This window comes from Oncorhynchus nerka, linkage group LG23 (genome assembly GCF_034236695.1).
Source record: "Oncorhynchus nerka isolate Pitt River linkage group LG23, Oner_Uvic_2.0, whole genome shotgun sequence".
Taxonomy (NCBI): domain Eukaryota; kingdom Metazoa; phylum Chordata; class Actinopteri; order Salmoniformes; family Salmonidae; genus Oncorhynchus; species Oncorhynchus nerka.
The window spans coordinates 17,086,071-17,110,990 of record NC_088418.1 but is presented as its reverse complement, the minus strand read 5'-3'; the positions used below and the strand labels follow the sequence as shown (position 1 = coordinate 17,110,990).

The 24,920-nt window shown below is 43.7% G+C and overlaps 1 protein-coding gene across 2 annotated transcripts in view; it reads left to right on the top strand.

Moving 5' to 3' along the window:
* rnls (renalase, FAD-dependent amine oxidase) overlaps positions 1-24,920 on the top strand; it is a 42,218-nt gene that overhangs the window by 5,435 nt on the left and 11,863 nt on the right. For both annotated transcript variants that reach the window (XM_029629012.2, XM_029629013.2), the window contains exon 5: positions 24,049-24,222. In XM_029629012.2, coding sequence (XP_029484872.2) covers positions 24,049-24,222 — 174 coding nt within the window. The remainder of the gene's footprint in view (positions 1-24,048; positions 24,223-24,920) is intronic.

Below are 24,920 nucleotides of genomic sequence, written 5' to 3'. Positions count from 1 at the left end.
TGATTGAGTTGGAGGCGTGCATGGTCACGCAGTCGTGGGTGAACAGGGAGTACAGGAGAGGGCTGAGAACGCACCCTTGTGGGACCCCAGTGTTAAGGATCAGCGGGGTGGAGATGTTATCTACCCTCACCACCTGTGGGCGGCCCGTCAGGAAGTCCAGGACCCAGTTGCACAGGGCGGGGTCGAGACCCAGGGTCTTGAGCTTGATGATGAGTTTGGAGGGTACTATGGTGTTAAATGCTGAGCTGTAGTCGATGAACAGCGTTCTCACATAGGTATTCCTCTTGTCCAGATGGGTTAGTGCAGTGTGATTGCGTCGTCTGTGCAAATTGTAAGCAAATTGGAGTGAGTCTAGGGTGTCAGGTAGGGTGGAGTTGATATGGTTGAAGCATGTGGGGGATAAGGATTGATTTGGTTTAAATGTTTTGTTCATGTTGACTGCAGTGAAGGAGAGCCCGCAGGTTTTGGTAGTGGGCTGTGTGTGGCACTGTGTTGTCCTCAAAGTGAGCAAAGAAGTTTAGTCTGTCTGCGAGCAAGACATCCTGGTCCGCGACGTGGCTGATTTTCCTTTTATAGTCCGTGATTGACTGTAGACCCTGCCACATACCTCTCGTGTCTGAGCCGTTGAATTGCGACTACTTTGTCTCTATACTGACGCTTAGCTTGTTTGATTGCCTTGCGGAGGGAATAGCTACACTGATGGTTTTTGGTCATGTTTCCGGTCACCTTGCCCTGATTAAAAGCAGTGGTTCACGCTTTCAGTTTTGTGCGAATGCTGCCATAAATCCACGGTATCTAGTTTGGGAATGTTTTAATAGACGCTGTGGATACGACCTCGCCGATGCACTTGCTAATAAACCCGCTCATCAGCGTATACATCAATGTTGTTGTTCACCGCAATGCGGAACATATCCCAGTCCACGTGATCGAAGCATTCTTGAAGCGTGAAATCCAATTGGTCGGACCAGCGTTGAACAGACCTGAGCGCAGGAGCTTCCTGTTTTAGTTTCTGTCTATAGGCAGGGAGCAACAAAATTGAGTCATGGTCAGCTTTTCTGAAAGGAGGGCGGGGGAGGGCCTTATATGCGTCGTGGAAGTTAGAAAAACAATGATCTAGGGTTTTGCCAGCCCTGGTTGCACAATCGATATGCTGATAGAATTTAGGGAGCCTTGTTTTCAGATTAGCCTTGTTAAAATCCCCAGCTACAATAAATGCAGCCTCAGGATATGTGGTTTCCAGTTTACATAGACTCGAATGAAGTTCGTTCAGGGCCATCGATTTGACTGATTGGGGGGGGGGATATATGCAGCTGTGATTATAATCGAAGAGAATTCTCTAGGTAGATAATTCGGTCGGCATTTGATTGTGAGGAATTCTAAGTCAGGTGAACAGAAGGACTTGAGTTCTTGTATCTTATGATCACACCACATCTCGTTAATCATAAGGCATACCCCCCCGCCCTTCTTCTTACAAGAAAGATGCTTGTTTCTGTCGGCGCGATGCGTGAAGAAACCAGCTGGCTGCACCAACTCCGATAGCGTGTCTCGAGTGAGCCATGTTTCCGTGAAACAAAGAACATTACAGTCTCTGATGTCTCTCTGGAAGGCTACCCTTGCACGGAGATTCCGTCTACCTTGTTGTCAAGAGACTGGACATTGGCGAGTAGAATGCTCGGGAGTGGTGCGTAATGTGCCCGTCTGGAGCCTGACCAGAAGGCCGCTCCGTCTGCCCCTTCTACGGCGTCGTTGTTTTGGGTCGCCGGCTGGGATCCGATCCATTGTCCTGGGTGGTGGGCAAAACAGAGGATCCGCTTCGGGAAAATCGTATTCCTGGTCGTAATGTTGGTGAGTTGATGTGCTCTTATATCCAATAGTTCCTCCCGACTGTATGTAATAAAACCTAAGATTACCTGGGGTACCAATGTAAGAAATAACACACAAAAAACGAAATACTGCATAGTTTCTAGGAACGCGAAGCGAGGCGGCCATCTCTGTCGGCGCCGGAAGTAATGGCCTATATACAGCCTATGTTTTAGTTTTTAATCAGTGAAGTATTTCAATTGAACAATATGTGAGATGCTCTTCTGGTATTGTCTAGTTCACATCTGCCTCCACTTACATGTGCATTTTGGCATAGCTGGAGTAAGCCAGGTCTTATAATGTACTTGCAGAACAAGTTCTATTTTGGTGGCCTCTGGTAGATTCTCATGCCTTGATTCCATTCAAAATGCACAGCTAAATTATTGAATACTTTAACGAGTTAACCTCCCAGATTGGTAAAAAGTAGGTGTGGTATTGAGTAGAAGACACGACTTTGCACTAAAAATGACTGAAAATCTATGAATTCAGTGTATTGTTAGGATATTTGTGAGTCACAGAGCTGGTAGGGTTTCAGACCTGTCAATCAATCACTGTGGGTGGGACTTTCGGGGAAGGCGATAGATTAGTAATCTAATCAGAAATACTTGTCTAGATAGTCTACTCTTTCAATTTTGTTTATTGTGGCAAAAACCTAAGAAGAAAAGCTGTGTTCTGTCAAGTAAACATGGATTAACTGTTGAGAAACAATCTAGAATTGCAGAATAAAAATAAAAAGGCTAAACTTCAGGGGGAGGATCCCCAGATCCCCCGTTAGATTGTATAAAAGTTTGGGTGCACAGTCAGGTAACCACGAATAGACCTACAGGTATGATTTGAAGAATGAAGCAGGTGTTAAACATGGGCTTTGCTACACAGAAAGCAGTAGTTGACTACTCCATTGTCGACACTTTAATCAACTCAGTAGGCCTATATAAATATCTGAAATACTATCATTTAGCTTTTATAACCTTCAAAATGTTTTCTTTTATCATATTTTGGACCAGATTGAGACTCCCTATTGTTCCTACAGTGAGGATTCAACATCTTTATCAAATGTTTTCATAATTTATCTGCAGATAACTGCCAAAAAGTAGTAGTAGCCTACCCGTGTGCAAATTAGGGAGCCGAATGAACCCATCACTAGGCTACACTAACAATTCACTTTAGCTGTCACTGGCAAGTCTCGACATGGGCTTCGAATCCCAGGAAAATACACACTTAACCCACCAAACATGCCACCAGGGGTAATTTCATAGTCCCCAAATCCAGAACAAATTCAAGAAAGTGTACAATATTATATAGAGCCATTATTGCATGGAACTCCGTTCCATCTCATATTGCTCAGATGAACAGCAAACCTGGTCTTTAAAAAAACGATATAGCAACACCTCGCGGCGCAACGCCTTTCCCCTATTTCACCTAGATAGTTTGTATACATGTATTGATATGTAGGCTACGTGTGCCTTTTTTAAATTGATGTAGTTCTGTCCTTCATATGTTCTTGTCTATTAATGTTCTGTATTATGTAATATTTCATGTTTTACCGCAGCTAATGGGGATCCTAATAAAATACCATTGTCCCGATGCGATATACAAAGCTTTAGGAACACCTGCTCTTTCCACGAAATAGACTATTCAGGTAAAGCTATTATCCCTTATTGATGTAACTTGTTAAATCCACTTCAATCAGTGTTAATTAAGGGGAGTAGACAAGTTAAAGAAAGCTTTTTAAGCATTGAGACATGGATTGTGTATGTGTGCCATTCAGATGGTGAATGGGCAAGACAAAACATTTAAGTGCCTTTGAACAGGGTGTGGTAGTAGGTACCAGGTGCACCAGTTTGTGTCAAGAACTGCAAAGCTGCTGGGCTTTTCACGCTCAAAGGGTTCCCATGTGTATCAATAATGACCCACCACCCTAAGGACATCCAGCCAACTTGACACAACTGTGGGAGGCATTGGAGTCAAGAGGCCAGCATCCCTGTGAAACGCTTTCAATACCTTGCAGAGTCCATGCCCCTACTACGAATTGAGGCTGTTCTGAGGGCAAAATGGGGTGCAACTCAATTTTGGGAAGGTGTTTCTAATTTTTCGTACACTCAGTGTAATTACATTGTATGATTTATGAATAGCAAAGGGATATAGGAGATCTACTTTATTCAGTCAGTTAGACACCTTTTATGAACTAGTCAACACTTGCTGTTCTGTCGTCAATAAATAGCCCATGCGCCCGACTCCGTGTCTGGCTAGATGCATATTGTTCATATGAAACACGCGGAAGAAAATAAATTAATGTGCCACAGAACAATAATTAAGTGCATTTCAACTTCTCATTAAATTCACTCACAGGAGACGATGAAGAAGCATCATGTTTTCCCTCCTCCGTGAAAAGAAATTCAACTGCAGCCAACCACATCGCACAAAAATAACACTGGTACCGAGAGGCTGGATAGACAGCAGACTGACAAACCAGCAGTGTTTCTCTGTCATTGCTTGCTTTGTGACTGACATGCGCCTTTCCTATCAATTGGTCTCTAGAAGATGCATGTTGTTCATTCTAGAGCGAGAAGGCTATACAAACATTTCTGACTAGCGAATTGAAAATAATCCTAGTTAGCCGGCTGACAATAAGTCTTATCGGCTGTTTAGTCGACGGGCGTAGCTTAGGGAAAGCACTGCACATTGAATCCGTTCTGGCGGCTCATAGTGACCCAACGTCCTATTAAAAACACTTTATTTGGAAAGTTGCCTGTATGTAACAAGCTGCTTCTACTTAATTTGTTTTCATGAATCGTTCCTCTGACTTGGAAAAATTGGGTGCTCCTCACTCCAATGCATATATGTATGAAGGTATCACTCTGGCCACTCATTATAGACACAGCTGACTGGCTGGTCGGTGGGTGACTATAATAATAATAATAATTTGGTGGGTACTCGTATTTGTACTATTCCACACATGGGAAAGTGTGTATTATATGCATGTGTGAATTGTTTTTTTGCATATCCCACCTCCCCCTGAGACACACTCGGAGAGTGGGGTCACGGCCACACCAGTAGACAGACAGACAGACAGACACAGAGCCTGTCCTTAGCTGCCAACCGCTGACCGGGTCCCTCCAGTTGCTTGTTAAATTGGTCTCCAGGTGTCTCTCTGGCTGCGAAGGGCTCACATTCATCCAGAAATTGGTATTCTCCGAGTAAGATTTCTAAACCCTAACGCGGCGTAGTGTAGAGTCCTACAGGACAAATATGGAAATGAGAGAGGAAGGCATAGTCCTCCAGGGTGCCTAGAGTTTCATGGAAATGCTGAATAATGCAGAGCCCGAGCAGAAGTCGCTGCTTTCAAAAATGGTTGCATTCCAAATTAGCCGCTGGACGGAACAAGGGAACCAGACGAATGAAAAGGGTGGAGGAATCGGTGCCTTTTGCTATTTGGTTGAAGAGATGGTCTGAGATGCTGAATTCTGAATGACTCGTGTGGCATCACACACAGAAGGTTGAGGATGGTCGAAGTATGGCATTAGAGCAGGAGTTGGTGAAGCATTATCTTCTGGAAGTGTGCTGCACTGTGAGTGACAGCTGAGAGGTACATGTGAAAGGAACCATAGTCTGACTGAAGTAGTGGTGTCCCCTAAGTTACTATACACCGTATGACTGGGACCGGTGCATACAGGACATGTCAGTCCATCTCAAGATTCACTGAAATCTCAGGAGCAGTGGGGAATAGTTCTTTCAATTAAGACAGACAGCCTCTGAAAGTATCGCACACTGAATTACCTACCTGTCCCTAAAATATTCACAGAGTTGTCTGGAGAAAATGTTTGACTCTTTCTCTCAGTTGGGGATGGGCATGATGAGCTGCTAGAGTTCACTTAATAGAAGCATGTAAGTCAGCCCAGTTTGACTGCTTTCATTCAAAGCCATAGAAAATTACTTCAAAGCCCCCTTGACTTAGAAATTGATCTGTGGATTCGTTTGAGAAATGTGCTCTGTGCCTTTTGGAGAAACTCTAGCCATACAAATGGCTCTGCTTTACAGAAACAGACTGGAGTCATTTGGGAGCATTCTTCAGAGGCCCGTCTCCTTTGTTGTTTAATTTATACACACAACTTCTGACACTTGGATATTTTTGTTCTCGTTATAGTATTTCGGTCAAATTAAATCTGGCCCAACCGAACCATCTATCTCCATATAGAGTGTGTCTAACTCATCATAGATTGATTGTAAGTACGTATTCATGGGGTGTCTTTTTAAGTAACAGCAAATGTTCTAAAATGTGTAGATCATTCTAGATCCAACACTCAACCTCTTGGAAAGGAAAACTTTGTTTGGCACTGTACGAATATACTCAGGCCTTGCAATAGACAGCGTCCTGTCCAGGGGGTGTACTTTTACGGCCTTCAGGCTCATACAAGCCAAAGCTCAATATACAGTATATTGATATAACATTTCTCGAAGACCACCACACATTGGTTTGTCTTTATATAATAGATACAGATGATATAATATACAGTAGATACACTTCCTAAATGTGGGTGGTAGAACTGGCTTTATTGTCAGATTAATTCATTATGAGGCATATTGTGTGAAAAGGTCCTGAATCATTTGAAGACGTCATTGATAGTGATGTAGTGTGAGGAAGTGGACAGAGGGGGGCAGTAAACAGGTGAGCTGGGTCCAGTCCCTGCCCCATGAGGATGCAATCTGGAAGTCATTTTAAACAGAACCAAGCTCCAAAATAACCCTTGCTTCACACTTCCTCCTCGGTCCTGATTGCTCAAAATTCTGAAAATATGAGACGCAGAGAAATGTGTTGTCGTTATGTTGAAAAGAGAAATGGAGAATAGAAAAAGCCCACAGATAATTTGCAGTAGTCAACGGGGGGAGTTCAACTCAAGGTGTCATAAAAAAAAGCACCTTCTTCCCCAACATTACAAATATTTTCCCATGACCCTCCCCTTGTACTGTAGAATTAACTCAAAATAATGTTTACGACCACAAATAACAATAACTGTAGTGACCCTGTGTTTATAAACGGTTCACCGACGACCACGAATGAGCTCCCTCTCCCTGCCTGTTTCATTACACTACAATCAGAGCCAGCTGCAGACATTCATCAACTAGAGGGCAATCTGAGTTTCAACATTTTGGTGCCATATTTAGAATTATATAAAATATATGCAACACATTTTCCACCAAGGTTTCTGTGCCAATGCACCATACATACAACCAATAAACAAAGCCTACTGACTTAGGACACTTCAATATCATAGTTTGCGACAAACAGAAAATACATTCCTCCCTGCCTTGTAGGCCTACCCAGTATCGAAGGCTTGGCTTGACAGTCTCTGAATGTCATTAAACTTTTTGCTGTTTTGTAACAGATGTCTCTTTCAGTTCATCAATTGGCCGCTGCACAGTTTGGATTTATTGATTTGATTTGTTAGTTAGTTAAAAAAATACATAAACACATTTTTTTTTAAGTAACCGGTATTTCACAATAAAGTCGGACTTATTTCCATTGTGATCCCGATTTTTATAAAATTTTTATTTTTTATATTTTTTACATATACAGTTACATAGAGATGAAAAAATGCTCAACCTCCAGATGAGTATGAGGGGGACTTTAAGTACAATTCTTACTCGCTTGTTTTGCTAGTAGCTTATTCTTTAGATGTTTCAAATCAAATTGTGTTTGTCACATGCGCCGAATACAACGGGTGACCTTACAGTGAAATGCTTACTTACAAGCCCTTAACCAACAATGCAGTTCTAGAAATAGTTAAGATAATATTTACAAAATAAACAAAAGTAAAAAAAAGAAGTAACACAATAAAATAACAATAACGAGGTTATATACAGGGGGTACCGAGTCAGTGTGTCGGTGTACAGGTTAGTCAAGGTAATTTGTACATGTAGGTAGGGGTAAAGTGACTATGCATTGATAATGAACAGCGAGTAGCAGCAATGTAAATAGTCTGGGTGGCCAGTTGATTAATTGTTCATTTGTATTTGCTGCTGGTGAACCCATCCTCCCCAGTAAATGTTGATCTGTCCCTACTATAAATTAATAATTCACATAAATTTAGTTTTGTAAAGCAAATAATGTATAAAAAAATATACAAATTGTGTGTGTGTGTATATCTATCACACACACGGTCTAACCGTTCACAGAATAGTGGGTTATTTCATCTAATCATCTTTGTCTTTTGATCTCACCAAACAATGTGTATTTATCTGTTCTCTGCAGACCCTTTTTGAAATCAACAAGGTTTTTGGCAACCCCCCCAGAACCACCTTGTCTGAGCCTCCGCAGTGATCAATGTTTTTTTTTAAGCATCTCAAAGTTCTAGCTCTTTGTAATGCAGTTGAGTCTTTTTTTTGTTAAGTTTGGTTAACATACAAATGATAGTTGAGATAGAGGCCTATTCTTAAGGTTTCAATATGGCATGGCTCTATTTGCAAAAAGTGGTACTGTATCCCTCATAGTATTACTTGCTTTGAACAAACTGAAGTTAGGAATATTGTGAAGACCTGTCTGCACCTGTTCCTAGAACTGTTTACTGACCGGCTATATAGATTTAGTGTGCACACGAGTACATATGCATAGTTGTTTTATTAGATTGAAGATGATTGGACTGTTTATGTGCATGTTATTCCGATTCTCTGGCTCTTATTGCCTTAGTTACTTTAGAGCTACAATTTAGAACTGCAACCAAAATAAATCAAACCCTTGGTTTCAAACAACCACATATCCATGCTGTCAAATGTACAGTGGGCAAGTACTCAACATATAGTTCATGTTGTCTCGTCCGAAATGTTTGGATTTTATGGTTGGTATCCAGCAGAATACTCGGGCTCAGCTTCTGAGGCGTTGCGGGGCATGTCTTGGCCCTCACAGCGCAGGGAAATAGGACCATGTAACATTTGCAAAAGATGAATGAACTCCGGGAGCACTGGCGGGCCATGGCACGCCTGATATAAATCTCTGCGGTCTCCTGGCTTATTTGTTTCCCATAATATATCGCAGAGGATTTTGGGTCAGCGGTTTGACAGGGTTCCTGGAGCACTAGTTTTAGGGGCAGAGGTGTCCTTTCATCCAGGGTGGCTTGCCAACCTCTGTGCCAGAGCCCTAATGCATTCTACCCCAGCCAATTGCCTTACGGATTTCTTTTTTTTTGTTCAGGGAAGTGAATTCCCTGTCTTAATGTTGGGAGCTTTTGCAGAATGTCTCCTCTTTTCCTCTGGCAATATATCTGATTTCATTGACAACGTAAGCCAACTGCCAGAAATTAACAACAGAGGCAGGAATGTTTGGTTTTGCAAGAACTGGCAGAGTTCTCTGAATGACATAAGATTTTTGAATGGTTTCTGAGGGCCAGTGTGTCTGCTGCAGTATTCACAGGGACACCTGTTGGTGCGGTGTGTTCCCTACAGCCCACACACACGCCCAGTACTCACATTGGAAACCGTCCATGAAACATTATACAACCCTTCTCTTGCCCACACTTTCCTCGAATTCATCTGAATCTAGGCCAGAAGTGGAGCACTATTGGTATATTTTACATCAGAGGTTGTAATTGCTAACAGGTGGTTAACCCAGTTCTGGAACAATGCAGAAGGGCTGAGTAAGGCCATTTTAAAATTAGAGTGTCATATAAACTCACTTCCACTTTGGCACATACTGTTATAGCATCAGGGGAACTGTTTCTGTTGTGGGTAAAGGAAGAATGGGACAAAAGCGGGAGTTTGTTCACTTTCTGCTTATAAAAACATTAGACTTACCCATTGAAAAGTAGTGTTTTTTTAATGTAAATAATGGCCTGATTGGTGGAGTGCTGCAGAGATGATTGTCTTTCTGGAAGGTTCTCCCATCTCCACAGAGGAACTCTTAAGCTCTGTCAGAGTGATCATCGGATTCTTGGTCACCTCCCTGGCCAAGGCCCTTCTCCGATTGCTCAATTTGGCCGGGCACCCAGCTCTAGGAAGAGTCTTGGTGGTTCCAAACTTCATTTAAGAATGATGCAGGCCACTGTGGTGTTCGGGACCTTCAATGCTGCAGAATTTTTTTGTTTTGGTACCCTTCCACAGATCTGTGCCTCGACACAATCCTGTTACGGAGCTCTACGGACAATTCCTTCGACCTCATGGCTTGGTTTTTGCTCTGACATTCACTGTCAACTGTGGGACCTTGTATAGACAGGTGTGTGCCTTTCCAAATCATGTCCAGTCAGTTGAATTTACCACAGGTGGACTCAAATCAAATGTTATTAGTCGCATGCGCTGAATACAACAGACGTAGACCTACTTACAAGCCCCTAACCGACAGTGCAGTTTCAAAAATAAGGATAAGAATAAGAGAAAAATAATGAGTAATCAAAGCAGCAGTAAAAAATAACGTGTGTGTGTGTGTGTGTGTATATGTTGCCGGTACAGAGTCAATGTGGAGGGGCACCTGTTAGTTGAGGTAGAGTTAATAAAAGTGACTATGCATAGATGACAAATCAAGTTGTAGAAACATCAAGGCTGGTCAATGGAAACAGGATGAACCTGAGCTCAATTTCGAGTCTTATAGCATAGGTTCTGAATACTTTATAAGGTATGTTTTTTTTTTTTTATATATATTTGCGAGAATTCCTTAACCTGTTTTTCGCTTTGTCATTATGGGGTATTGTGTGTAGATTGAGGATTATTTTATTTTTTAATCCACTTTAGAATAAGGCTGTAACGTCACAAAATGTGGAAAAAGTCAAGGGGTCTGAATACTTTCCAAATGCAGAACCATACAAGTGTCATATATAGAAAATCAATCATATGTACCACCGCATCAAGTCCTAATGACAATCACATTCCTCAGTAATGTGAGTCAACCAAACTTTTAAACTCCTCCAAGGAAACAAGATCCTGGTGTTTGAAGCTGGTCTAGAGAGAATTCCTTGACCACGGAACTAAAACACTTTTCACTATGATCCATTCTGATTTTAGGAAGCGTTAAAAGTACACTACATGGCCAAAAGTATATGGACAACATCTCATCGAACACCTCATTCCAAAATCATGGGCATTAATATGAAGTTGGCCCCCCTTTGCTGCTGGGACTTGCTTCCATTCAGCCACAAGAGCATTAGTGAGGTCTGCCACTGATGTTGGGCGAATAGGCCTGGCTCGCAGTCGACATTCCAATTCATCCCAAAGGTGTGTGATGGGGTTGAGGTCAGGACTCTGTGCAGGCCAGTCAAGTTCTTCCACAACGATCTCGACAAACTGTCTGTATGGACCTCGCTTTGTGCACGGGAGCATTGTCATGCTGAAGCAGAAAAGGGCCTTCCCCAAACTGTTGCTACAAAGTTGGAAGCACAGAATCGTCTAGAATGTCATTGTATGCTGTAGTGTTAAGATTTCCCTTCACTGGAACTAGGCCGAACCATGAAAACCAGCCCCAGACCATTATTCCTCCTCAACCAAGCTTTACAGTTGGCACTATGCATTGTGGCAGGTAGCGTTTTCCTGGCATCCGCCAAACCCAGATTAGTCCATCGGACTGCCAGATAGTGAAGTGTGATTCATCACTGCAGAGAACAGGTTTCCACTAATCCAGAGTCCAATGGCGGCGAGCTTTACACCACTCCAGCCGACGCTTGGCATTGCGCAAGGTGATCTTAGGTTTGTGTGCAGCTACTTGGCTATGTAAACCCATTTCATGAAGCTCCCAACGAACAGTTCTTGTGCTGATGTTGCTTCCAGAGGAAGTTTGGAACTCGCTAGTGAGTGTTGCGACCAAGGACGGACACTTTTTGTGCTTCCACACTCGGCGGTCCCGTTCTGTGAGCTTGTGTGGTCTACCACTTCACGGCTGAGCCGTTATTGCTCCTGTACATTTCCACTTCACAATAACAGCACGTACATTTGACCGGGGCAGTTCTAGCAGGGCGGAAACTTGATGAACTGACTTGTTAGAAAGGTGGCATCCTATGACGGGCCCTTATTCTGCCAATGTTTGTCTATAGAGATTGCCAATGTTGGTCTATGGAGTGCTCGATTTTATAAACCTGTCGGCGTATAAAGCAACGGCTGTGCGTCAAATAGCCGAGTCCACTAATTTGAAGAGGTGTCAACATACTTTTGGCCATGTAGTGAGTTGGCGGGAGACTAACTGGTAGTTTATTTTCTGATAAAGGTGCAGTTTTGGACGTCTGAAGTCCTTGATCTTGTTGGCCTTCCTGTGACACTGGGTGCTGTAGATGTCCTTGAGGGCAGCCAGTGTGCCCCAGGGATTTTGTTGGGCTAACCGCACCACCCTTTGGAGACCCCTGCTGTAGCGGATGGTGCAATTGCCGTACCAAGGGGTCATGCGGCCCGAAAGGATGCTCTCAATGGTGCATCTGTAGAACCGCTCATTGCTTCTACAGAACTTATATCAAAGTTTCAGTGTGTAGCCACTCCCTTTCCACTGGTGTTATCGTCGGTCAAACCAATTAGCCACAGATCCACCAGATCAAAGTGCACTTGGTCCTCTCCAGCTCCCTCTAAGCCAAGGCCCAACTATTTTTGCAGAGAAATTATAGCATGCCTCCACCAAGCTGTGAATCATAAGCCACTCGACTGTACTTTATGACATCCTTGCAGGTTCACAGCATTTTCACCTCCGCTCTCCCTAAACTACCGCGTCAGATTTCCTCAACAGACTGGTGGCTATTATTACCCATAGGCTGTGTCATTGGGTCTTGAACTGATCTCCCTCCCTCCATCATCTGTCCCTCTGGCTGGACTATACTTCCTATGGATCCCAGCAGTCTCCTCTCCTTTCTCCGATGACATCATCCGTCCTGTCTGGTCACTCCTGTTGCACAGCACTGTGCTGAGAGGCATTAGGCCACTGCTTTGATTTCCCTGAGCTGCAGATAGCCACAGATAATTACAGCAGAATAGAACTAGGACTGCAGCATAGAGCAGAGGGGGGAGCATTATGGAGAAAGCAGGGCAGGCAGTCACTCACTTCCCATTATTTTAACCCTCATGTCCAATTCTCTTATTTTGCTCCCACACCAGGCTGATATTGACAAACATCATTCTTGTTAAGATCTTATGAAATTACAAACTCTTCTTGGCAGGCTCGCCTTGTTTGTGTGGCAATGTATCTTTTTGGCAGCTGGGTTTGATTTGTGGCTTTGATAGTTTGAGATTAATAGTATTTGCAAGGCCATATTGCACATTTTGGTTTATTCAAAGTTGAAACGATCATACCCTTAGTTATTTATGCAGTTGTATCCATTGAACAGGTACATCTTTATAGTTTGACTGTACTCTTGTGTAGACCTAAGGCTGATGTTGAAGTCCAAACACATTATTATAATTACCGCCTCAGCCATTGCGCCAGCCACTTTCCCTCAGGGGAATCCCTGTCGAAACTGAATGCAGTTTGATTGCCATCTTAAGTGGAGGTCCAATTTAGTAACGTTGCCCCCTCGGCCCTCGATTTAGCTCAACGGAGCGAGTGAGCAACCATGGTCACTTGCGGGGTTGACATGACACACAATTCAATGAGAACTGTACTCACATGTCAAACTCTGGTGGCCGTGAAGTTTCAAATTGAATCAACAATATTGTATTTTTCGGCATGTCACAAAAAAGTATGAAGCTAGCTTGCTAATATATTGGAATAAATGACCAAACTATAAAACTAGCTAGCCAGCTATAGGTAACTGACAGGAATGTTAGCTTACTCGGTACATTCATAGCTTTAGGTTGGTTGTTTTTAAGATCAACTTTAAGACTTCCTCCAAGGATGTTGCCTCTTACCATCACACTACCTCGCTTGGGCAAGGGACATTTAAGGTACACTCGGATGTGACGATGTAAAACGTAATTCAAGGGCTGAGGGTTTAGGGCCGATGGTTGTCTACTTTGAGTTTGAAATGCAGCCCGAGTGTAGATCGGTCTGCCCTGGGCAGCTACAGCAGCGCGTCAGTCTGGCGTGTACGAAATGATGCAATCGTTCTCTCAGATTACTGTCAGAGACGCATTGCTTATTTCCTGCCTGCTCTATGTCATCTTACAAATGCACACCATAGAGGGGACAGAGATGTGCAATATGCAGTATGTGTCAGAATATATGTTGAGGACTTGATGGTGCTAGGGTGTAGGCTACAGTATATTTTCTGTATGCATGTACACTACCGTTCAAAAGTTTGGGGTCACTTAGAAATGTCCTTGTTTTTAAAAGAAAATTACTTCTTTTTTTGTCCATTAAAATAACAGCAAATTGATCAGAAATAGTGTAGACATTGTTAATGTTATAAATGACTATTGTAGCTGGAAATGGCATTTTATTTTTATGGAATATCTACATAGGCATACATACATAGGCATACAGAGAGGCCCATTATCAGCAACCATCACTCCTGTGTTCCAATGGCACATTGTGTTTGCTAATCCAAGTTTATCATTTTAGAAGGCTAATTGATCATTAAAAAAAAACTTTTGCAATTGTTAGCACAGCTGAAAACTGTTATGCTGATTTAAAGCAAAACAACTGGCCTTCTTTAGACTAAGCATCTGGAGCATCAGCATTTGTGGGTTCGATTACAGGCTCAAAATGGCTAGAAACAAAACTTTCTTCTGAAACTCGTCAGTCTGTTCTTGTTCTGAGAAATTAAGGCTATTCCAATAGTCATTTACAACATTAGCAATGTCTGCACTGTATTTCTGATAAAATTTATGTTTTTTAATGGACAACAAATGTTTTTCTTTGAAAAACAAGGACATTTCTAAGTGACCCCAAACTTTTGTGCATGCATGCACATCATTTTAAATCACACTCACAGATTGTTTCCTGTTTTCCAGTAGCAACTCTATTTTCACAGCTTTGTCTTGCTGTTTTGCATTGCAAGTGCATGTGAAAATATAGAATGGACTTGCTGTTGCTTATTAAGGGTAATGAAATGAGTAGAATTGAATGGTTTAGTGGTTTCTCACTGATGAAGACGTTTTACAGGTGGTGGAAACCTGTGGTGATGCACATCTCTTATCACCTGGGTTGAAACATTTCACACCCACTCAACGTGTCAACCCAACTTGCATACATACTGTAGCTCACCCGTAAGTCCCACAAAGTATGGCCACAGCCTTCTACCACAGGAGGTTGCTGGCACCTTAATTGGGGAGAACGGGCTCGTGGTAATGACGAGTGGAATTAGTGGAGTGGTATCAAATGCATGATTTTCATGCGTTTTGTTGCCATTCCATTTGCTCTGTTCCGGCCGTTATTAAGAGCCCGTTGTCCCATCAGCAGCCTCCACTGACTTCTACCTACCAGCACTTTTATTCAAAATAGAAGCTATGGCCACATATCTCACAGGACTCTGCTGTGCAGAGCATGGTGCCTTGGTTATATGGCAGCTAATGGTTTCACAAGCCTGCCAGTGTGCACAGATGTCATCGATAGAACAGCACCAAACGCAGGGGTTGTATAGATGTCAGCCAAGGCTCTGTACTAAATGGGTGGTATGCAATTCTCCATTTCCCAACTCACTGGCTGAATTTGACTAAGTAGATTATTTTTTACTCCCCCAGTTGTGCCAACGGCTTTCATTCGTAGAGGAACTGTTGTGTATTTTGAAATGGGGCATATTGATTTCCTGTTCTGTTTTTATTCTGTTCTGCAGCACTCTGACTCTGCAGCAGTGGCTTCTACAGAGAGGAGAGGGAGTTCCACAGATAGCCTACTAAATATGAGTCATCTATAGGAACTACTGCAACCATTATGAATGTACTTGGTAGCTATCCATCAGCCCAGTTCAAAGTCAAAAATAAAGCTACCTTTCTGTTTCAGTTTGAATGATGCAATAACCATATGAGTATCTTGGGCAGTATGTATAGGTTTGGCTGGTCAGGACAAGTGAAGCTCCCCTATAAAAATACAGTGGAACTGGCACATTTTTACTCCCTCCCTGCTTAAAATAACCACTCTGGCTTGACGTCAGTCCTGGAGCCTGCAGGTTGTCGCTCTAAATGTTTCTGTTTGGGACAGAATTACACACACGCTATCTCTGAAATGAATCCAAACGCTGTTGCACTGCGCTGTTCTGTTCATCCCATAAAATAAAGAAAATCACAATCACACATCAGAGCAAGCTATCTTCATTTGCCTGGCTTCACAAAGGGGCTTGTTTGTTTGCAGCAAGAGACAAAAGCCCCTCCAGCAAATGCATTAAAAAACATCCCTGAAAACGTGTGCTTTAAAAGTAGACTGCAGCTGTGGAGGAGTCAGTGAAAATCTGATCTACTTTTCCTCACCGTCCTCCATGCATCACCCCAGAGGTAAAGAGGCCTGAAGTTTTAATTTACAGATTTGCTGAAGCAAGATGCACACTACCGAGAGAGAGAGCGGATGTATGAATGTCCAGAGCGGTCGATATGTTGGCCGCTCAGGTCTCTAGTCTGACTCTGTGGCTCGGGAAAGGAAGGTGGTCGCTGAACGTGGATCTTTGTTGTGATGAGTAGCAGCAGAGTCAATTACTGGCTTGGCTCTCAGAGACCTTTGTCTGGGAATTGTCTTTTTAATAATGAAAAAGACACACAAACAGAAGCAAGCCAAACAGTCCGAGATGATAAATAATGATTGAATGAGAGATTCTGACCTATTCTAATGGGCTACTTCATTCAGCACAGACATGTCTCCTCTGTCTGGCCAACACACTACCTCATTCTCTCTGTAGAACTTCTCTAATCTGACCCGTGTCTAGATGCGTGCTGCAGTTGGAAACGTAATTTGGCCCCCTTCCTAAAATATATCCTCTACGACATTGTTATTCCAACAAATTAGGGCTCAAATGGGATCCATTAGGAAACGGGGCTAATGACGGAGCTTGGTCGCTCCTGTGTGGGGGCTTTCTGACCACTGACAGACACTCAGTGCTGAGCCGCTGACCGCCCCATCTCCTCCCCCCTCCCTACGCACGCCAATGACTCACCCTACCCAATAAATATTGTACTTATTGTCGGACACAGTTCATGTACAAGTGCATTAAAGGTTAGCAAAACAACCTCCCTTTTCTTTCCTTCTAACTAACGGGATGCCGTCCAAAACCTCTCAGGCAAATATTAAATCAACCTTTAAAGGGCTGAGAGATCATAACTTGGGGGAACGATGCAGCTAGAGCTGAATAACTTTTCAATGCGTTGCCATGGTACCGGACCCGAGCCCCCCTAGGGAAATGGCTAAAGACCAGGTCCTGGCTGGGAACAATGGAGAATGGATGGGAGTAGTGTTGCGACCCATTCAAACGTTTGTGTTCGCTCGCAACAATGTCCATTTTTAAACAATACTAACGTGAAGAAAACAAATCTCCCACCACCCCTGTTTTTCAAATAAGCAGACTCTGATGCTTTGGTGAATAAACACTCTTGCAGGTGAGAGTGTGTCAGTACTTAATGTAGCTCTTTTCATTGAGTACTTGGTTTTTGTGGCTCAGCTCATTCTTTGCTTATTACATCTTGCTTTTTAAATTAAGCATGGCACAGTGTGTGGACACCACAGAGATGATGCGCTTCGTTTTTACATCCTATCAAACCTTTATTACTGAACTGTTGTCACACTTTATAATACACTCTGGAGGAAAGAGTCTGCATGGTTTGACACCTAAGTGTGTGTTAACAGGCCTGCGGATGTGGTCAGTGTATTTGTAGTGTTGTCATCTCACTATGCTGTTCTACAGATGTAGGATCTTAATTTGATCACCCTGTTGCAGAACTTTCCTGCAATGCAGAACATGTAAAACATGTAGTGTATTTGAGGTTTAAAAAGGCTTCTGAAGTTTGTAATTTCTACTTGGAAATTGCAGACTTAATTTTCCCATACAAAAAAATGTATACATTTCCAATAATTATAATCCATGTAATAATTCACATTTCCTGTTGCTGCAGGATTATTTTCCTGCTTTAGCGAACTGTCTGAAATGTAAGATCCTACACCTGTATGGGTTAGCCTTCCTTTTGTTCTTGCCAGCCCTTTATTATAGAGTTGTTGGTGGACAGAACATCCTTGTTATAGTGAGAGGGACTTACAAGGATCTTCTCAGATTCTCCTCTATATGTTCCTCATAGATGAAGGACACTCCGTTTCCCTGTCCCCTCTTCTGTCTCTATCCCCCTGTGTAGTGACACATCTCAGCCCATTAGCCAGCAGCAGGTGTCTAACCTGGTCAAATATGATGTCCATGGTGACTGTCACCACCTAGACTGGATGTCAAGGTCTCCTCCTTAGTAATGGACATAGCTTGGATCCTCAGAGAGCACCGTGATGGTATCTCAGTCTGCAGCACCATATTGAGAGGGAGGAGATCCCCCCCCCAAATCACTAGTCAGCCCAGGTCTGTGTTGTTTCATTCCCTTAATTGGTCAAGTTAGGACTATTTAGGGTCATCTGATCCTAAACCTGTGGTTTTAGGGGGGAAACACCCACCTTGAGTGTGGCAGTAGTACGTTTAGGGAACTAGACTCCTGACTCCTCAGTATACCTGTCGTGATTAACAGTTCCCACCTGTACACACACCCTGCTCATACTACACATTCATTTGGAGTCCAGCAACAGCAATGCAGGGCTGCAGTTCTCTCTGGTTCCTTGGCCCAGGCTGCAGGGCCTATAAATCTGGCCCAGAGCAGACTTTATGTAGCATGGCTGGCTAGCACCCTGACGCAGTGAGTTAAAAATGCTGTATACACTCCCCTATGTATTTATTTGGACAGTGAAGGTAAATATTTTAATTTGTCTCTTCTCCAGCATTTTGGATTTGAGATAATGTTTCGTATGAGGCGAAAGTACGGAATGTCACACTTTTTTCTTTCCTTTTTTTTTCTCCATTCTTACCTGTTTTACCGTTTAGAAATGAAAGCATGTTATGTATCTAGTCCCCCCCATTTGAAGGTGTCAAGTATTTGGACAAATTCACTTGTGTATTAAAGTAGTCAACAGTTTAGTATTTGGTCCCATGTTCCTAGCACGCAATGACTACATCAAGCTTGTGACTCTACAGACATGATGGATGTATTTGCAGTTTATTTAGGTAGTTTCAGATCATGCTGCGCCCAATATAAATTAATGGTAAATAATGTATTGTCATTTTGGAGTCACTTTTATTGTAAATAAGAATAGAATATGTTTTTAAACACAATGTGGATGCTACCATAATTACGGATAATCATGAATGAATCATGAATAATGATGAAAGAGAAAGAGCATACCACCATTACCAATGACAGGAGTGGTTAGCGTTTTTGGGGGGGTATGATATTTATGCCTCTAACTATTGAACTTTGGGATTTTATATGAAAAATGCCTGGCCTGCACGTTTCTCTTCCTCCGCTCTCTTTACCTCCCTTTTACTCCCCATTGATTGGATGTGAGCTGTCGAGCATGTTTCACAATAACTTTCTCTTTTACAGCCTTGCCCCTGCCAGATGGGAAAGAGGCATTGCTGTTTATGATGTGTAACCGGGCCTTGCAAGTGACACGTGACTCCTCGTGGCTGCCGCTCCGCTGCCCGCACAGATCCTTTACAAGGTTTGACAAAAAAATGCAATTAGGTGAAAAGAGATTGCGGCGTGGAGGGACGAAGCGGTTTCCTCTGGGGATGGCGATGTGAGGGGAGCATGTCTCCTATCTGACTAGAGGACAGGTGGACACAGGAGAAGGGAGCAGGGGAGAATCGGAATTGCATTTCCCGGATTGCTCACGTCTTCTCGCCTCCTTAAAATCCATTGGATGAGAAGGTTAGAGATCCCTCCCCTCTGACCTTCTCATCCAATGGGTTTGGAGGACGAGGCGAGGACGTGAGGAAAGGAGGAAATGCAATTTGACATTTTCCCAAGGCTGCGTTGTATCTTTCATAGGATGTCCTTCACGAGTGAAATGTTGTGATGTGCATTCACTGCATGTCCCAGTTGACCATACATCAATGTACATATGTGCAATGTATTTCTTCCTAATTGTAACCGCTGCGTGTCTTCTGAGCACCTCGTGTTGAAATTAGGTTAGAATTTTTTCAAATGTATTTGAATGGGGTTGAAGGCTTTCTGTGGTCAACCATGGATGACATTGGTAGGTATCATAACACACAGACCCAGATAAGGAAGCTCTGTGTGCTATTTGTTTGCCATGGACCATGACCTTAACATTGAGCACGCGTTCGAGTGGAAGCTTTTTTTTTCTTTCAAGCTTTCCAGTATGCCTCCCCTCCCTCCCTTACTGTGGTGATGACAATTGATACTGTAACTTCCACATCCACCTTTCACTTCACTATACAAAGCTCCTCCCTTTTCCTCTTTCATAAAGAAATGCATTGCAATTAAGGCATTGATAGCCAGTTAAATTTCTAGCACATCAGACAATAAGCCTGAGGGTCCATTGTAATTGACTAGTGGCATGAATCCTTAAAGTAGGGGGGTATAGACCATAGATAGTCCCAATTGTGATTTAAAGACCTCTGTCAAGCATACCTGAGGGGCATTTTTAAAAGGAATTGTTTGTTTGACCTTTGCTACTATACTATATGTGCTGTGCATTCAGCCAATGAGTATCCACTATCTGCACATTTAGGAAAATAGAACAGAAGGCAGTGTTATAGTAGATGCATCTCTATAGCTCTGGGCCTGTTGCCCCAGAGAGACTCTGGTTGGATGAGACCCTACTCCTGCTGAGAGCTCTGCCCAACCGTCACTGGCACAGGGACCTCCGTTAGGAGGGAAGGGGCTGTAGCTCTGCCCAACCCACACTGGCACCAGGACCTCCGTTAGGAGGGAAGGGGCTGTAGCTCTGCCCAACCCACACTGGCACCAGGACCTCCGTTAGGAGGGAAGGGGCTGTAGCTCTGCCCAACCCACACTGGCACCAGGACCTCCGTTAGGGGGGAAGGGGCTGTAGCTCTGCCCAACCGTCACTGGCACCAGGACCTCCGTTAGGAGGGAAGGGGCTGTACCTCTGCCCAACCGTCACTGGCACCAGGACCTCCGTTAGGAGGGAAGGGGCTGTAGCTCTGCCCAACCGTCGCTGGCACCAGGACCTCCGTTAGGAGGGAAGGGGCTGTTGCTCTGCCAGGTGTCCGTGTCATATCTGTATCTCAGGACTACGTATGGGCCTCCAGGGTTCTCCTGTCAACACGTGTCTCAGCGGTGTGTGTGTGTGTGTGTGTGTGTGCGTGCAGTGCACGCAAGCCCACTCCTATATCATAGATCAGGGCGGCCACTGGCGCACGCGAACACACAGCGGCGGCAGCCACACTGACTGCACCACAGCCACGCTGGAAAATGTGAACCTTCTCATCTGCACACATACACCTGTGCGGGCGCGTGCACATACACACATACATGTTCTTTCTTCATCACACACACACACGGAAGACCTCCATAGAGATCCCTGGCTGCTACACATCCAGGTGATCATATAGAAAAGCCGCTGGCTCATATGGATTATTTTAGTGATGAACCGTATGCTCTGAATGTGTTTTTATAGGAGCTGTAAAGCATTTGTTCAAAGCTGCCAGAGTTTGAGGGAGCCACTCTCTCAGGCCTGCCACGGCAGCTGGCCAGGTCTCTGCAGAGAGGGCCTGAGGGAATGTATGAACAAACAGAGTGCAGGCACCCCCACCCCAGAGGGATCCGTGGTGACAAGTGTGTGCGAGGATGGCGTGTGTGTGCAAGCATGTGTGTGTGTGAGTGCATGTGCACGTGTGAGTGTGTTGTAGTGCTGTCTCGTGGTGAATGAAGGGGGTTGGAGAGGCCCTCCCTTCTGCTTGGAGAACCAAAGAGGCCCCAACCATTTGCACATTTATCTGTCGTCGTCTTGTTGTGCTGAATGAATATTGAGTGTCATAGTAAAGGAATAGATATCGAAAGGAATGGTTCCTAGTGTTTTGATTACTTTAACTGATAGATCTTTACAGAATGTTGTAATGCACTGTATATTTACAGGCCTGAACACAAGGTATTTGACACACATACCCGTTCCATATTTGTTCATACCAAAATGTGTTCCTACCACAACCTGTTGGACGTCTGTGCTAGAATTGGTACGCTGGACACAATAACTCCCCCCAGATGATCGTCACATTGGACGGCATCTCTCACAGCCACCCACAACAAAACACTGGAGTCCACACCACTGAAGAAAGCAGGATGAGTGAACCTTCAATGAGCCTTCATCAGGTCCGATTTAGTAGAAAAAGGTTAATGAGATGGAATGGAGCAGCCTTCACGTGACTGGAGGACTGTCTGGGGATTCCATGAACAGCTCATTGGAACAAGCAGCATTGTTCAGGATCATTTTGAGCCGAAATTCTCTTTCCCCTCCGATCTACTAGCGCTATATCTTAAACAGCTCCGTGAGTGAGGTTTAGGTGGACCCCAATGCTGACCGCTCAGTAGAACAAGCCTTTCAAAAGATTTGTCTCTTCAGGTCATTCAAGTATTTTCCATGACCAAATGTTACCTCAGGGTCTAACTGTAGTTAAGCGTAATGCGTTTGGGAATAGAGTACTGAATCCACCCTGCCTGTGTCTGAAATCTTTAAACAGCAGCTAACAATGGGCTTGCTTAATATCCATGAGAAACAGAAAGCCTCATAGATATATATAGATATATATCTATCTATCAGATAGTGGTTCTGCATTATCCCCTTTTTGTTTGTGTGCGTGCGTGCGTGCGTGCGTGTGCGCCGGCCGGGCGTTTGTGCGATGCTGCAGCAGATTGCCCGGTCGTACCAAGAGCCACATTTACATGGGCCTAATCTGGGCCAGATGTTCCTGGATGACACAGATAATGAGAAAAGGCTCCATATCCTGGGAAAGTCATGTGACCTTGTGACTGGCACTGTCATATTCCCCCATCGTCAGCTCGGTGTGGCGATAATTAGATGACCATTTACAAGTGTTCCGTGCAGTAGTGGAACTACAGCATTGGGACTACTGGGTGGATCATTTTTCTTTCTGTTGATTTAATAGCTTTTGTCACTGGGATGTTAAGCGTACAGATGTGGTGCTTGTTATTTGCACTGTGCAATATGTTAACATGACTTGTGCTCATGGGCTTCGTAAGCCTCACTCATGTTTTATCTCTTTGTCCCTGTTTTACTTTCATGGTAAATCTTGTTTGCAGTTAAAAATATATATTTTCTATTGACCTGTTGTTAGTCGTCCTGATTCAGAAATGGTTATGTCGCACAAGCGGTCATACGTAAACTTTAGTGAGACATCGTTCTACCCACCATATTGACTCTCCTGGAATCGCCTCAGAGACCGTCCAGAGACGACCATAGGGTTAGTTAACTTGCTGCTTTTTCTTAGGACCCACTGTTGGCCTCAATGAGAAGACTTTCTTTCCAACATGTGTAGTAGAAAAATGCATTAGAATCCACAGCGTTGACCTTTGACCTGTATATGCTCTACACTCTGGGGCCCTAAATAACTAAAGCACGGCCAAGCTGACGCTTCAGAGGCCAATAAACAACAGATGTTCCAGACGAAACAGCATTTAAAAATAAAAAAAATCCAAACCCTTATAAATAAACTAAGGAGAGAACCTCCACTCAGTCCTTGCAATAATGGATGTTAGTTTAGTTGCACCCAATCTTATGCATGTGGTCTGATAGGTGGTAGCTATCTTGCCTCAGTAGACTGAATGCTTGCTCAATGATCATACTCTGAGCACCTCATTAGACATGCTTTTATATGGGTCAAGTTACAATATAATTCATATCATAACTGGAGCCTAACGTGCAGAGTATTTTAATTATTTTTTCAAGATTGCATTAATGTCGCTGCTGTAAACCTGCTTGGATCAAATCCATTTAAGAAAATGTAATCTATGTCATCTGAAGGGCTCTCCACAGTGGTTTCACAGTCTACGCAATCTGACTATGTAGAGAGCCACGCAAACGAACCTCTGTCGGATCTGTTTCGTAGACTACTGTGTAGAGCCATTAATGTCCCGTTGAGGGCTCAGTGGGGATGAATGAGTGAAGCCTGATACTGGGAAATGTTAGCTTGACTGGGACCTAGACTTTGGTACACAGTCCCATCACCTCAGTGGTATTCATTGTAAGTGTAGGTTGTGTGTGTCCAGGTTAGGCTACCTGATACTGGCATGTTAACAGGCGTATAGACCCTGACATTGTCCCTCTGTTTCTCTATGCTGCAGTGCTAGAGAAGAGTCAGCGGCAGCAGCTTGAGGCGGTGAGCTATTCGTCGCGCTATGCGCTGGGCCTCTTCTACAAAGCCCAGGCTCACATCGACGTCCCCTGGGCCGCCAAGTACATCTCCAATAATCCCTGCATTCGTTTCATCGCCATTGACGATAAAAAGCGCAATTTAGGTCAGTGCTACCATTTTATTGCTGCCATGTCTCTGTCTCTCTGTGTGTCTGTCTCTGTGTCTCTCTCCCTCTCTCTCTGCCATGTCTCTGTGTGTCTCTCTCTCTCTCTGTCTCTGCCTCTCTCGCTATCTCTGTCTTTCTCTCTCTCCCTCTCTCTCTGCCATGTCTCTGTGTCTCTCTCTGCCTCTCTCTGTCTCTCTCTTTGCCGCCTCCTCTCACCCTACCCCGCTATGCATTAATCAGATTTTTTTTTATACCTAATCAATTAAAAAATATATATATTTGCTTCATCGCCATTGGCGATAAAAAGCCAATTTAGGTCAGTGCTACCACTCTCTTTCTGTCTGTCATTCATTCTCTTTTTCTCTCTGTCGGACTCTCTTTCTGTTTGCTTTTCTGCTTCTCTTTCTCCCTCTCTGGAAGGCATGCGTCACAATGTCTCTCTAATTGAGTACCACTGTTCAGCAGGCATGTAACTTTCCATGCCAGCTTATGCCTTCAGTCCACTGGATTCTTCCTGGACTTTATGAAGCTGCATTTTGTGTACATTCAAAATCCCAATATACAAGTTGTGACGGTTTCATTCAAACTCAACCTTTTTTGATGATGCTGGGGGGAGACCCTCCATAGTCCTAATTATTTGATTGGCTCCCTGAGTGCTGGGCTTGCCCAGTCAGTCCATTGGTAGTCAGGCTTCA